The sequence below is a fragment of the Hemicordylus capensis genome, chromosome 4 (assembly GCF_027244095.1).
Source record: "Hemicordylus capensis ecotype Gifberg chromosome 4, rHemCap1.1.pri, whole genome shotgun sequence".
In the NCBI taxonomy this organism is placed as follows: Eukaryota; Metazoa; Chordata; class Lepidosauria; order Squamata; family Cordylidae; genus Hemicordylus; species Hemicordylus capensis.
In genome coordinates, this window is record NC_069660.1 from 278,145,019 (window position 1) to 278,158,729 (window position 13,711).

Consider the following 13,711-nt stretch of genomic DNA (forward strand, 5'->3'; position numbering starts at 1 on the left):
AGAAATGTCTCATTTTGTTCTTTCCCTCCATGTAAATGAAGATATGGAAATCAAATCAGACAGAATTGTCTTTATAAGCATAAGCATCTTGATAATTATGGAAACAATTAGGATAATCAGCTAAGTGTATACGTTACGTAGTATTAGTATGTTAAGGACATACAGTAGTGAAATGAAATGAAAATATTTAGAGAAAGATTGTTATCTTTCAATAGCTGGCACATATTTCTTGAGGCTGCCTCTCAAATAGCAGCTCTGGTGAGAAAACTTAGGAACACAGATATGTACTTCTGCACTACCACATTCACACCCCAATTCTGCTGAGAATAAATTATGCAATTCAGCACCTCATGTGGGGTGTGCATGCACATGCATGTATATGGGTATGCTTTTCCCCAGAATCCTACTTCCCAACATTGTAATTTCAATATACAAGGTTTTCTTGGTATAATTAATGGGAAAACAAATCTACTCTTTGAAATGGTATAGTCCTGTATGAACTGCATCATATAATTCTACTGATCATATAGTTTATCTTTGAGTCTCTGCAAGGAAATTTTGTTTAATATGGATTCAAATCCTTCAGTTTCCTGTCCCTAGTTCTAACATTTCTTTGGCAGTAAACTCTGAAAATTGGAATGTTAGGAAGAATAATTGGAAGGGAACAGATAATTAAATCAGTTTTTAGAAGCCAAGAAAGCAGCATTAAATAAGCATATGAATGTAAATATGACCCTGACCCCCATGCTTAGAATGATGTTGGGAATGACAAACATGGAATGTTTGCACTATGGTTACACCATGGAATATACTTCCAGAGAAGTATTACTTGTAGCAGGAAAGTGTAGGAAGAAAATTGCTGGTACTGTACACTACTTGAACTTCAGCTACTCATTAAATGCTACATGTTTGCTTATAGAGACATTAGGATAATATTTCTTCAGTTATAAGAAACTATCAAAAGTTTATGGTATGAGGAAACTGACGACAAGCAACTTTTCAGATCAGTAATACACTCAGGATTTGTTGTTGCTCTTTTTTTGTGAGAGGCAGATTAATGGTTGCCATTTCCTTCAGCCTCTCTGTCATTCTCTTGCTGCTTGTCGTACTGCCATGAAATTATCATCAGGGGCTGAACACAAAGTTTGTGTGTGCTCATTTGTGCGTGTGTACAAAGCCTGGTGGTGACTGGGAGAATCAATTGTGGCAGAGGTGAATCTAGGAGGCCCTGCTTCTGGGAGACAAAGAGATTAAGAGGCACTACCCATTTGGCATATGCAAGAAAAGGAAAAAAATCATTCTCATTTGGCTTTGTATTTCACATTTTTAATCCTTGTTTGTTTATTATTTTAATTTTGTTCCTATTTTCATTCATTATTTCTTTATGTCCCTACACACTGGTAATATACTTGTTATAAGGAAGATGAACACTTGAGGGCTGCGTGACCCTCAGGGGCTTATTCCTGAAACAAAAAAGTCCTTTTGGAGAGAAAAGAGCGCAGCAAAAATTGCTCCCCTTCAGTGTGCATTTCTCTGCTTGGCAACACATTGGGCCAGGGGCACTCATTGGACTGGACTTGCAGGTGGAAATCTAGTCCTCAGCACCAGGGGGGAGGAGCTCCAAATGTCTCCCAGGGTGCCTCCAAATGTGCACCCTGCTTGAGGCCCGTGTGGCCACTGATCTCCTGTTGTGCGTGGCAGAGATGAGGGCAGAAAGCTGAGCAGGCTTGGATGCCTGTGGCCAGCAGCAGTGGCTAAGGCACTGGTGATGCTCGTGATGCTCACACCTGCACAGTGTGACCCATGAACATTGCAAGCACATGATGTCACTTATCTGTGACACTCACGCTTGCACAGCACAACTCACGAGCACTGCAAGTGCGTGATGATTGCTCATGCCTGCACAGTGTGACTCGTAAGCACGGCAAATATGTGATGTCATGCGCTTGCGACACTCACGGATCACAATCTGCAGGCATGAGCATCGCAAATACGTGATATCACATAATTGCAACGCTCACGGGTTGCACTGCACAGGCATGAACATCCCAAACAGCCAGGCAAGCAGCCAGGCCTGGCCAGGCCCAGTGCCTTTGCTGCCACCACTGGCTGCAGGCAGGCCTACTCCACTCTCAGCCCCCACCCCCTGGCCGCATGTAGCCTGGAGATCGGTGGGCATGGTGGGGCTTCAGGCTGGCCAGCTACCCTCAGACTAGCAGCACGCTCAGCCACGCACTGCCAACCCCAAACTCCGGAGATCAGCGAGCACATGGTATGTCTGTGCAGGACAGTAGGAAGTGTCATTTCAGAACTTTTTCTATTCTAAAAAAAGTTTCCAGCTTTCCCTGTGCATGTTGTTGAAAATAAATGTTCAGGGGTAAAAAATAGTGCATCCAGATAGTTCAAGTTCAAGTTCTTTAATGTTACAGCCACAAACTTGAACTTGAACGTGCATCCAGATAATTTAAGTGCCAGGATTCTCAATGCAAAATATGGTACGTGTAGGTCAGTGGGAAGTATCTTCTTCAGAATTGTTTCTAAAAACAACAACACACACACAATCTTTTGTCCAAGCAGATTTATTGCAACACTGCAAGAGAAAAACAAAGCAATTCCAATATCTTGCTTACTTTTCTGAATGGTGAATGCACAGCCAGGGTGGGGGATGGGGGGGGGAAGCTCCAAAAGGCCTTTAGGTGATGATGCTTAACTTGCAGCAGGTGGCGGGGCAGGGGCTCCCAAAGTCCAGGCGCCAAAATTACCTAGGTGCACAACTGCACTGGGCAGAGCTGCAATGCAGAGTCTTCCACCGATGCAGCTCCTGATACACAGTTCTAATGCTGTGCAGAATGTCAGGCTGAGCCTCTGTCTTTTTTGAAAAAAATGAAAATTAATGGCAACAAAGGCAGGTCCCAAAAAACAGAACCCCCATTTGTTACCATTCATTCAATGGCATATTTGTTTCATACCGATTTGTTTCATACCAATGGGGATCATTTGTATCCATTTCCATTCATTTCTAAAGTGAATGCATATGTTTGCTTGCTCCCCATAATTGTGGGAATGATCTCCTCTACCCAAGGCTTTCTGCATTTTCTTGCTCTCACTGACTTGCACCTAGAGGACAAGCGAACATAAATTTCTCTCACAGAGGTGATGAGGAGGGGAAGTGATACAGGTCCCTTGTCCTTCTCCTTTGATCTAACACTGGCTTGCATGCCAGTCTAATATTCTCTTTCATGGATTAGAACCTGCTAACACTCCTGCTAACTTGGCAAAGAGGCACCTTTTAACATGGTGATTCTCTTTATTTAGCAGGGGGAGAGTAACTGGACCTATCCACCCCCAGCATACTACCTCCCATGACTGTTGCTTGTGTCTATCTTGCTTTTTTTGTTTTTTGTTTTAGAATGTGAGCACTTTGGACACAGGGAGCCATCTTATTTATTTATTATTTCTCTGTGAAACCACCCTGAGCCATTTTTGGAAGGGCGGTATAGAAATTGAATAAATAACAACAACAACACTGGAACATCTGCAAAAAATACAAGCTACCTGTAGACAAAGATTGGTGGGACCATAAAATTGAAAAAGTTGTAGAAAATGAAGATGCAAAAATATCATGGGACTTCCAATTACAAACAGACAAACATCTGCCACACAATACACCAGGTATAACTGTAGTCGAGAAGAAAGAAAGAAAAAGTGAAAATAATTGACATAGCAATACCAGGGGATAGCAGAATAGAAGAAAAAGAAATAGAAAAAAAATAACAAAATACAAAGATCTACAAACTGAAATTGAAAGGCTGTGGCAGAAGAAGACAAAAATAATCCCAGTGGTAACTGGCACCCTAGGTGCAATTCCAAAACAACTTGAAGAGCACCTTAACACCATAGGGGCCACAGCAATCACCATCAGTCAATTACAAAAAGCAACTTTACTGGGAACAGCCTATATTCTGTGATGATATCTATAATAATACCATTGACACCATTGACAATAAAATTCAGCCATCCCAGGTCCTTGGAAAGGACTCGATGTCTAGATAAAACAAACCAGTCAATAACACCTGTCTGACTGTGTAAACAACAATAATAGAAAGATTTATGAAGAGAGAGAGAGAAATAACTCATTCATATAGAACAGAATTTTCTTGTCGACAATTAGCATTACAGTATGGATTAACTTCCTACATTTTAGCCTTTCACTGGTGAAGAAGAGTAAGCAAGTTCATTAAACCCAGTCAAGCTCTGACTAATCTTTAATGACAGCATATATATTTCTCTGAAACCAGAAGCCCACACAGTGACTTCCTGGAAGAACAGAGAATCAGTGATGAGTGACCAGGACAAGAAGAGGAGGAATTAAGTGGATACTCAAAGGAGTCTTTTCATTGACTGGCACTGTTCACTGAGCTGTGGCATTGAGTTGCTTGATCACTGAACATCCATTGGCATATCAACCATATCTTTAAATCCTTCAGCTTTCTTGCTTAGGCTCCCTTCACACATAGTCTAAGCAAGGGGGAAGCTACTTTACCATGGTACTGTCCCCAATTACTGTGGTATACGCGTGGACATAGTGGCAATTCCAGTCATATTGTTTTCTTCCATCTAATTGGCACCCCCACCAGGCAAACTCCATAGTAAAGTTTTGGTTTCATTTATAGCAGGGTGGGCATTAAGTAGCTACTGTTAGCTCCTGGGTCTCCAGGCATTTGGGATTGCTTCTCTGTCCTCTTGCAGCCAGTACTACAAATCTGACTGGCCAGCTAAGTGGAGGCATGGCCCTGCCATTTTTAATCTCCTTTCTCTTCAGATGCCCAAGGTTGCTTTTACATTATCTCTCACTAATTTCTCTCCACCATGTGCTTCCCCCACAAAGCAGCCTCTTTTGTTTTCCTCCTGTCTTGCAGAAAAATTATCCTGGAATTCATAGGTTTTGATGTTTAAAACCTCTTATTCTGCCAGTGTAAATGTTCGTATAAGTGACAATGCTGTGACTGGTTTGGTTGCCCCAAGCAGCGATCTTGTGTCTGGCTTTGCCTTCCCAAAGGTACTATTTCTTATTGGTAATTCCCAAGGTTCTAGCAAAAAGAAAAAGTAGCTCTCAGAAGCCTTGTCTGCCCACCACTCCAACTTATATTGCAAGCTCTGATGCATTATAGATGCATACAGGTCTTGTCAGGCCTATCCAGGCTCTATGGACTGCCGACATATACTGAGGACATATTTGCTGTGCTCCTGCATCTAGAAACCTCTGTGTGGACTGCGGCCTGCCCAATGCTGATTGGGCTCTTCCTGTCACTCCCTCCTGCAAAGTCATCTGATGGTGAGGGCCCAATCCACACTGAGAAGACTGTAATTTGCAGAGAAGGCCTGAATGTTTCCATGCTAGTCTAGTACATTTGTGGTTATGGTGGTGGCTGTGGGCCTCAGGCAGAGACAAATCTAACCATGCAAGCTACTTCCTGCACTTTTTTTTTTAATGCTGGAACATGCTGACAATCCGTTTAATACATGCTGGTGGTGTCTAGTGGTGTAGTTGATTGTGGAAAGAAATCCACATCTGAGGTGTGGGTGGAATCTGTCACATTTCTACTGAGCTTGGAAAATATATTCTCATTTTACAAGGCTTTTTCTGCCATGGAACCAGCAGACTAGGCCCATCCCTATAATTTTCAGATGTTGCACTGAATGGTACTCTTGTACCAGAACAATTTTGGAAGTAATGTATGCTGTTTGCATGGTCAGCATGGTGTTTCGGACCATGAGAATTGTTCCCATGCATGGATGGATGCCATGTGTGTGTTGGTGCCGCGTGGGGGTACTTGGGACTTGGGCTGCCCAAACAGGAAGTTACGTGGGGGAGCGGAGAGCAGGTAAGGACCTGCTCTCCTCTTTCTTAAAGCTCCTGGTCCCCACTCCCAAACAGTGCTCAAACCTCAGATCGAACTGCAAACACCCCTACTAAGGAAGGGGATTGAAAAGAAAAGGGCTAATATTATAATGCCCTTACACGAATCTATGATGCAGCCACATTTGGAGTACTGTGTGCAGTTCTGGTCTCTGTATCTTAAGAAGGACATTTTAGAACTGGAAATGGTGTAAAGGAGGGCAACCAGGGTGATCAGGGGCCTTGAGCACCTTCCTTATGAGGCAAGGCTATGTCATCTGGGGCTCTTTAATTTTGAAAGGGGGTGACTACAAGGAGACATGATAGAGGTGTATAAAATTATGCATGGAGTAGAGAGAGTGGACAGAGAGAAATGTTTCTCCCTCTCTCACAACACTAGAATCAGAGGCCATCCCATAAAACTGAAGACCAGGAAATTTAGGACCAAGAAAAGGAAGTACTTTTTCACACAGTGCATAATCCTCATATACGAGGATTATCTTCCTTGGAGGCCTTCAGTAGAGCCTTAAGGAGCCATGTTTTTAGCCTGGCATGGATTGACTGATTGATTGAATTTGTATGCTGCCCCAAACCTCCGTTTCTGGGTGGCTCACAACATCTCTGTATCTAGTGTTTTGATTTTAATTTTAATCTGGTTTAATTGGTTTTTTTAAAACTTTAATTGTTTTACTATGTGTTTTTTATTTTAATGTAAACCTCCTGGAGCCACTTTAGAAAGGATGGTAAATAAATTGAATGAGTGAATGAATGAATGAATGAATAATCAAACAATCAATCTATGGAATTCTCTGCCACGGGATGTGGTGATGGCCACTAGCTTGGATGGCTTTAAAAGGGACTTAGACAAATTCGTGGAGGACTGGTCTATCAATAGCTACTAGTCTGGCGGCTATTGGCCACCTCCAACCTCAGAGGCAAAATGCCTCTAAATACCAGTTGCAGGGAAGCAACAGCAGGAGAGAGGACATGCCTCAGCTCTTGCCTATGGGCTCCCCAGAGGCATCTTGTGGGCAACTGTGTGAAACAGGATGCTGGACTAGATAGGCCTTGGGCCTGATCCAGCAGTGCTGTTCTTATGTTCTTGCCAGCAATCCTCTTCTTTTGGCTTTCCCAAATCCTTGCATTAACTCTACTTTTCTATTTTCTTTTAAGCTGAGTAGGCTCTGTTGCTGCCATGGGGCTCGTGAGTCTCTGACAAGTAATTATATAATTGCTGCAAACACAGGCTAAGTGCATCTAAATAATCAGTACAGACAACTGCTAAGTGCCAGGTTTTATCCTCTTGACTATTTGTTTCCCAAAAAATTTCAACTGTCTGTTTTTCTTGACAGATGTCCTCAACTGAAGTACAAGCTGGAATCAAAAGAGTTTTCAACTGATTGTGCTGTTGTTGTGCACAGACTGTCAAGATGCTTATTGTCAGGTTTCTCAGGCTTTCTGAAATGACATCCTCCTTCTAAACATTTTGGGTCTCTCATAGCTGTCCTCCCTTCCAGTCTAGAAATGATACTGGGTATATTTGCTTGGATTTCACACCTTCTGCACCACTTCTCAATCCGCCTGATCACAGCCTACCTGCTAAGCACACTAGGGGCATAGCTAGGGGAGAGGGGGCCAGTGTTGACCCCTTTCCTTGGGGGCCCTTTGGAGTGAGGGAGATAATGACGAAAATAGGGAGGTGTGGAGCTGGGGGGCCCTCAGGAGCTGGGGGCCCCGGGTTCTTTGAACTCATCTGCTCAATTATAGCTATACCCCAGAAGCACACCTCCTTGAAAACAGATTTACTCATAGATGAGTGCCCAGCCTGCCATTTCAAGCAGCAGTCTTACTTGGTGAGTAAATTTAGTTAAGAGTAGGGATCCTGTTACTATGCCTGATAGTACTCCTGTACCCCCATATTTCTCTTACTCTTGGCATCCTCCATTCGGCCCAGAACCTGACTCCCAGTTGGTAGGGAATGCAGTTAGTTGTTCTGATTTGGGTGCATTGCTGACATTGTGGTCTTCCTTCCCCTCCTCTCCTCTCCTCTCCTCTGTAATCTACATTGCCAGCAAAGAAATATGCTATCATGCAGGAATCAACATACGGCAGATTTCCTAAATTTCCTTTCACAAATCCTTTTCCTGTTTTTTTAAGGAATCCATGCAAAACAAGTCACAGATAAAACCAATGGAGGCTTCTCTCTTGCAGTGAACAGGGAGGTTGAGCAGGACTGATGCCAGGGGCATATTCAGGGGCATAGCTAGGGGAGGGGGGGCTGTGTTCGCCCTTCTCCCCGATGGCCCCTTGGAGTGAGGGAGATAAAGAAGAAAATAGGGAGGGGTGGAGCTGGGGGTCCCGGGTTCTCTGAACCCATCCGCTCAATTATAGCTACACCCCTGGCTGATGCCATAATCACCTCAACCAATGGGAGAGCGTTCTTGCCCTGCTAGGGAAATGTGAATCTTTAAACAGGATTTTTTTCCTTTCTTTTAAGCAAACTACTTCATGTAGGACAAAACCAATCTCAACAACACTACCTAATGGTGAGCTGCTTAATGGAGTAATACGACTAAACATACTATATGAGATTTAGGAGACATTCCCATTATGGCTAGTACAGAGTCTGACATCCAGACAAATGAAGCACCAGTGCTATGGGAGAAGCCGATGCTTCTGAAGAGTTCAACTAATTTAGCTCTACAGCTCAGGATGGCTCATGCATAGTCCCCAGGGACAAATTGTTGGGTGGCACAGTGCTTCTGGGGGAAAGGGATTTGTTAGAGGTTGTTAATTTTTACCCCAGTGGGTAAAACAGCAGAGTACTAAGGAATGGACACACACTCCAGTTACAGAGTGGGTAGCAGAGGATGATTTAGTTGTTGCAGCTATTTAGAGAAAAACACATGGAGATCCTTGTAGAACTAAACACTAAGTATTTATTGGTAAAGTATACTTGGATAGGAAAGACCTAAACCTAATTAAAAGAACTACATAATGAATAGGTAAGGAGGGAGAGAGATGTTTCCATCTGCTCTCTAGGAGGAAAGGAAGGATTGTGACTCAGCACAGAAAGTGCGGAAGAATCAAATTGGGGTCATAGAGTAGAGACAGGTAGACAGGTAAGTGACCCTTACTCACTATCTCTACTCCCAAGACCCCTAGTGGTCATTAGGATAGTTGGTGCAAAAGGCTGATGCACTGGAAGTCCATCCAACAGGATTAACTGAAATTCATCATTCCCCTATACAAGCACTGGTGCAATATTAGTCCAGAGCTGTTCAGAAGCACTGGTGCTATCCCAGTGCTTCTCCCACAGCACCAGTGCTTTATTAGTCTGGAGCCAGCGTGGTGTAGTGGTTAGAGTGCTGGACTAGGACTGAGGAGACCCGAGTTCAAATCCCCATTCAGCCATGATACTTGCTGGGTGACTCTGGGCCAGTCACTTCTTTCTCAGCCTAACCTACTTCACAGGGTTGTTGTGAAGAGAAACCGAAGTATGTAGTACACCACTCTGGGCTCTTTGGAGGAAGAGCAGGATATCAAATGTAAATAATAATTATTATTATTATCTTTTCAATGCTAGATTGCATGCTTGTTTTGTATATGTCAATGATGAAATTCCGTTTGCTACACTATCAGGTCATGTCTTCATTTTTCAAAAGGGCAACAAATGGAGGTTATTCATCTGCCCCTTTTGTATATAGAATTCTGCTCTGTATATCAAATTATCTGCACAGTCTCCAGCAATAAAGCTAGCAAATGTGCATTAAATATCCCATTAAAAATACTGGACACATTGCATAATAAGAAAAATAATAGCTCAAAGTCCTTAATAAAGGATCTTTCATTAAAGGCACCTGCAAAAATAAAATCTGCATTCAAAAAGGCAAAGCAAGTATGTGTTTAGGGCCATATTTCATTCCACTGGCAAGTATCAGTGACGTGGGAGATGCAACATGCCAGGATTCATTATACCATTTAGCACCCCTTGCTACAGTTAGTTAATTTCAGATTTTGTTTTATAAGTGATTGCTTATTGATAGCAGCATTTTATACAGAAGAAAAGCATAGCCAATGAACAGCTTGAATGCCTTTATGGCATTTTCCTTTTCTCATGTTATTTATTAGCTTTTAGTGTCAGGAAAGAAGAGACTTGCACACTGACGGACATCCAGACTAATGGTGCACTAGTGCAATGAACACCGATGCACACAGGCATGCAGCAGATTGCATGGCTGCACAGATGTTCCAAGTTGTGCAGTCTCTTGCAGTCTCACTCCACTTGGGCAATAAGGCTAGTGGATAACTTTGCATCATTCCCTGCAACATAAATGGGCTGAGGGTGTAAGTACGCCTTGTTGCAGCAGCACAACACTAGCCTGGAATGCAAGCTCTCGACTTGCCGTAACTAGTTAGCACGACTAGCTTGCACACGTGCAAGAACTAATTGGCACTAATGCAGCATTAGTCTGGATGTCAGCCACTGAGGTCATTCTCATGAGTAGATCTTTTTGGGGAGGAGAGGGTTAACTTGGGTACAGAGGCTCATTGGGAGGCACAGGAATCTCTCCTATCCAGCTCCTTCCCAATTGGGTAGCCCTGGCTTTAAGCCCAGGTCAAAAGCTAGGTAGGCGAGAAAGAAAAACATTTGTAGCAAACTGTAGCAGTCTGTTGATTAGAACGAGACTGTGCCTGGGCTCCTTGGAAATGGCCCAGTACTGATGCTTTTGTGAACAATGTTTTGAGACATTAAACAAGGCCCTTAGTCTTCAGAACGTGATGTTTATTGTGGGATAACAAGCAGACACCATAATACCTGCCTCAAGTTGCTTATTTCCGGATCTAAATTTACAAGATAGTAGGCTGTTACCCCTCCCACCGTGCGCTGAGCCGTTTATGTCTGTTTAGCAATAGTTGAGCAACAGGGGTGGCTTAGCCCTGGCTCCTTTCTTTGGCTCAGCTCCCTGCTCTAGGGTTGCCAACTGAACAGAAAAAAAATGTTCCCAGTCTGCTCTTGTGCAGCCTGGGCCCTGTTTACAGGAATCAGCACATGAAGTGTTTCATGAAGGTAAGCATTATCACCAGCTTCCATCTGCAAATCCAGATGCTGTAAGGCACAGGCCAGAAGCAGATAATGAAAGCTGGCATCCTTCCCTGGCTCTTCACCTCTGCCTGCCCTCTGAATTCTGTTTCCATGCTTTACCTTCTTGCCGCCCCATTGTGAGGTGAGGAACAACAGTGCTAAGCAGACAATCACAGGCAAGACAAGTGATGGGAGAAGCCATGAAAGCCCTGGCAGGGTGGCAAAAGTTCTCATGTCATCATTTAGAGCAAAGGACAGTAGTATCCTGGAGCAGGCCATAGCAACGAAGTGGGAAAGCCTCCCAGGTCACACACGTTGAATGGGGTAGTAGGCAAAGGAAAATCAAGTTTGCTGTTTGCCTGCCTAACATACTGTGAGTCCATTCACTCAAGAAAAACTGCTTGGGTAGGAGAGATTTTGCCCAAGCAGCCTGTGTCATCTAAGAGACTGGGAAGCCTCCAGACGCAGCTGCTGCAGGTCTGAGTAGTGCAGATCCACTACCCAGGTGAAAGGTGAGGTAGGAGGGGGAAAGAGTCCATCCTACCCCACTTTCTGGTCATCTGCAGCACCAGAGTTCTGGAAAGGGTGGTTGGGGGTGGCAGCCATAGAGTCCCAAGTGCAGCAGCGCCAGGAAGAGGAGTCCTGCTGCACTGGTGAAGGCTGCTTCTCCACTGCCCGCAGGGTACATTGTGGGATGTGGGAGGATGCCCAGGTTGCATATGAATGGAAGACTAGAAGTGTGAGCACTGTAAGATATTCCCCTCAGGGGATGGAGCCACTCTGGGAAGAGCAGAAGGTTTCAAGTTCCCTCCCTGGCCTCTCCAAGATAGGGCTGAGAGAGATTCCTGACTGCAACCTTGGGGAAGCTGCTGCCAGTCTGTGTAGACAATACTGAGCTAGATGGACCTATGGTCTGACTCAGTATATGGCAGCTTCCTATGCTCCTATGTTCCTATCACCCTCCTCTCAATCTCACTTGCGGCATCTACTGCTATTACCAGTCGTATGGTAATGGAAGTGGTGGAGCCCCAAAGTGGTGCTGATCATCTGGGGGAAAGTAGGTAGGATCCTGCCTTGCCCCATCCTCCCCGCCCCCACCATTTGGTTGTGTGAACAACCTCTGTATATTTCTAAAAGCCGCAAACAGTGTCTAAGTGGGCACATTATGCTACAGTTGCAAGCATAATGCATGCATGTACTTCCTTGTTTGAAAATGCCACCCAGTCAAAATCTACTTTGCACTTCAGAGAGACGAGGCTAGGCTTTTGAAATCTGTAATGGTCTGTAGGAAAACGAATCTTTACAAGATTAAACTGGCTTCAGCAATATGGTTGGCAGCAGCCTTGTTCTGAAACAGTAGATGAGGATGGCGGCTATATAACTTCAGACTGCAAGTGAGGACTCACATAATGGAATATCCTTCCACATAAAAACTAGAAAAAGAATGTCCAGAACAGTGAGGATCAAAGTCAGGGAAAAGGTTAGGCTAGAACATTCTCTCAGACATCAAGTTTTCTATGGCACTTTCCAGATTAGACCCTGCAACGGGGTCACGACATATCTCTGAAGTGTGCTGCCACACTTCCTGTGTTGTGACACCGCAGTCCCTATGCTGACAGCAGGGTGCCATTCATATTTCCAATGCCTTGTTTCGAATTTAATTGTTGCGATATGGTGCTATAACGTTGTATATCCGGCGTAAAAATGTTGCTGTTTTTTGGGGTTGTTAGTTTTGGAGAGACTGCTCCCCCTGCTGGGCACTTTGCTATTTACGTTTTGAATGCAATTTGCCTGAACAGGAGCATTTGGCCGCTGTTGAGAGGCTAACCAGGAAAACGCCCATGTACAGGTTTTATTTGTTTGTTTGTTTGTTTGTTCCTATGGGGAAACATTCAGTCATGGAAGCCTCAACCTGCAAAATGAAGTGGTACATCCCAGATAAGATTTACTCCTTATCTGTTATCAGGAAGAATTAGGCAAGGAACAGACACAGAATTTTATCCAATGTGGGGCAAAAAGTGCAAGTTTTGAATACATATGAAGTTTGTATGCTCCCTTTTAATTACTTAGTACATCATACAGTTTGTCTGAATGTAGATATTACTGACCTTGTTGCTTAGTATCTGGCTGCACTGTGTTTTCTGTCTCTTTTGGGGGGGCATTGCCTGTGTTCTTATTTTCCTCCTTGTTTTCCTTATTTTCTTCCTTCAGGGAAACAGCAGATGTATGATTAAATAATGAATGTTAGGAACAGAAAGATAGTGTTCATATACAATGTTAATTCTATTGTACGATGTTGAATATTGAAACGTTCATACAATGTTTCTATGACTAAAAATGCAATCTTCAACTTACTTCATATTTAGATACATAAATATATTGTTGTTAGTATCTAAAATATTAGAAAGTATATTTAGATGCCAATTGCAATAAAGAACTAATTCTGTGCTATTTGTTCATTTCTATAATACTGAAGCACCCTTACAATTTTCTCCAACCTTGCAACCGCATTGTGAGATAGATTCTTTACAGTGCCCATTTTATGAAAAGGAAACTATTTTTTTAAAAAGAAAGTTTGCCAGTCTTTTATTGACCCTGCCCCTATATTTTTGTTAGCAGCCTGACACACAAGTCATACAGGTGAAGTTTGTCCTGACCTTGAGATAAGGCAATAAAATAATCTGGATATTTTCTATATGGCAGACTGGTGTTAAAAGTGCAGGAGC

At 43.3% G+C, this 13,711-nt stretch overlaps 1 protein-coding gene across 1 annotated transcript in view; it reads right to left on the reverse strand.

Moving 5' to 3' along the window:
- Window positions 1–13,711, reverse strand: part of CNGB3 (cyclic nucleotide gated channel subunit beta 3) — a 190,223-nt gene that overhangs the window by 96,064 nt on the left and 80,448 nt on the right. Inside the window, exon 2 of the mRNA XM_053313409.1 lies at window positions 13,094–13,190. Within this exon, the coding sequence (XP_053169384.1) occupies window positions 13,094–13,190 (97 nt within the window). The remainder of the gene's footprint in view (window positions 1–13,093; window positions 13,191–13,711) is intronic.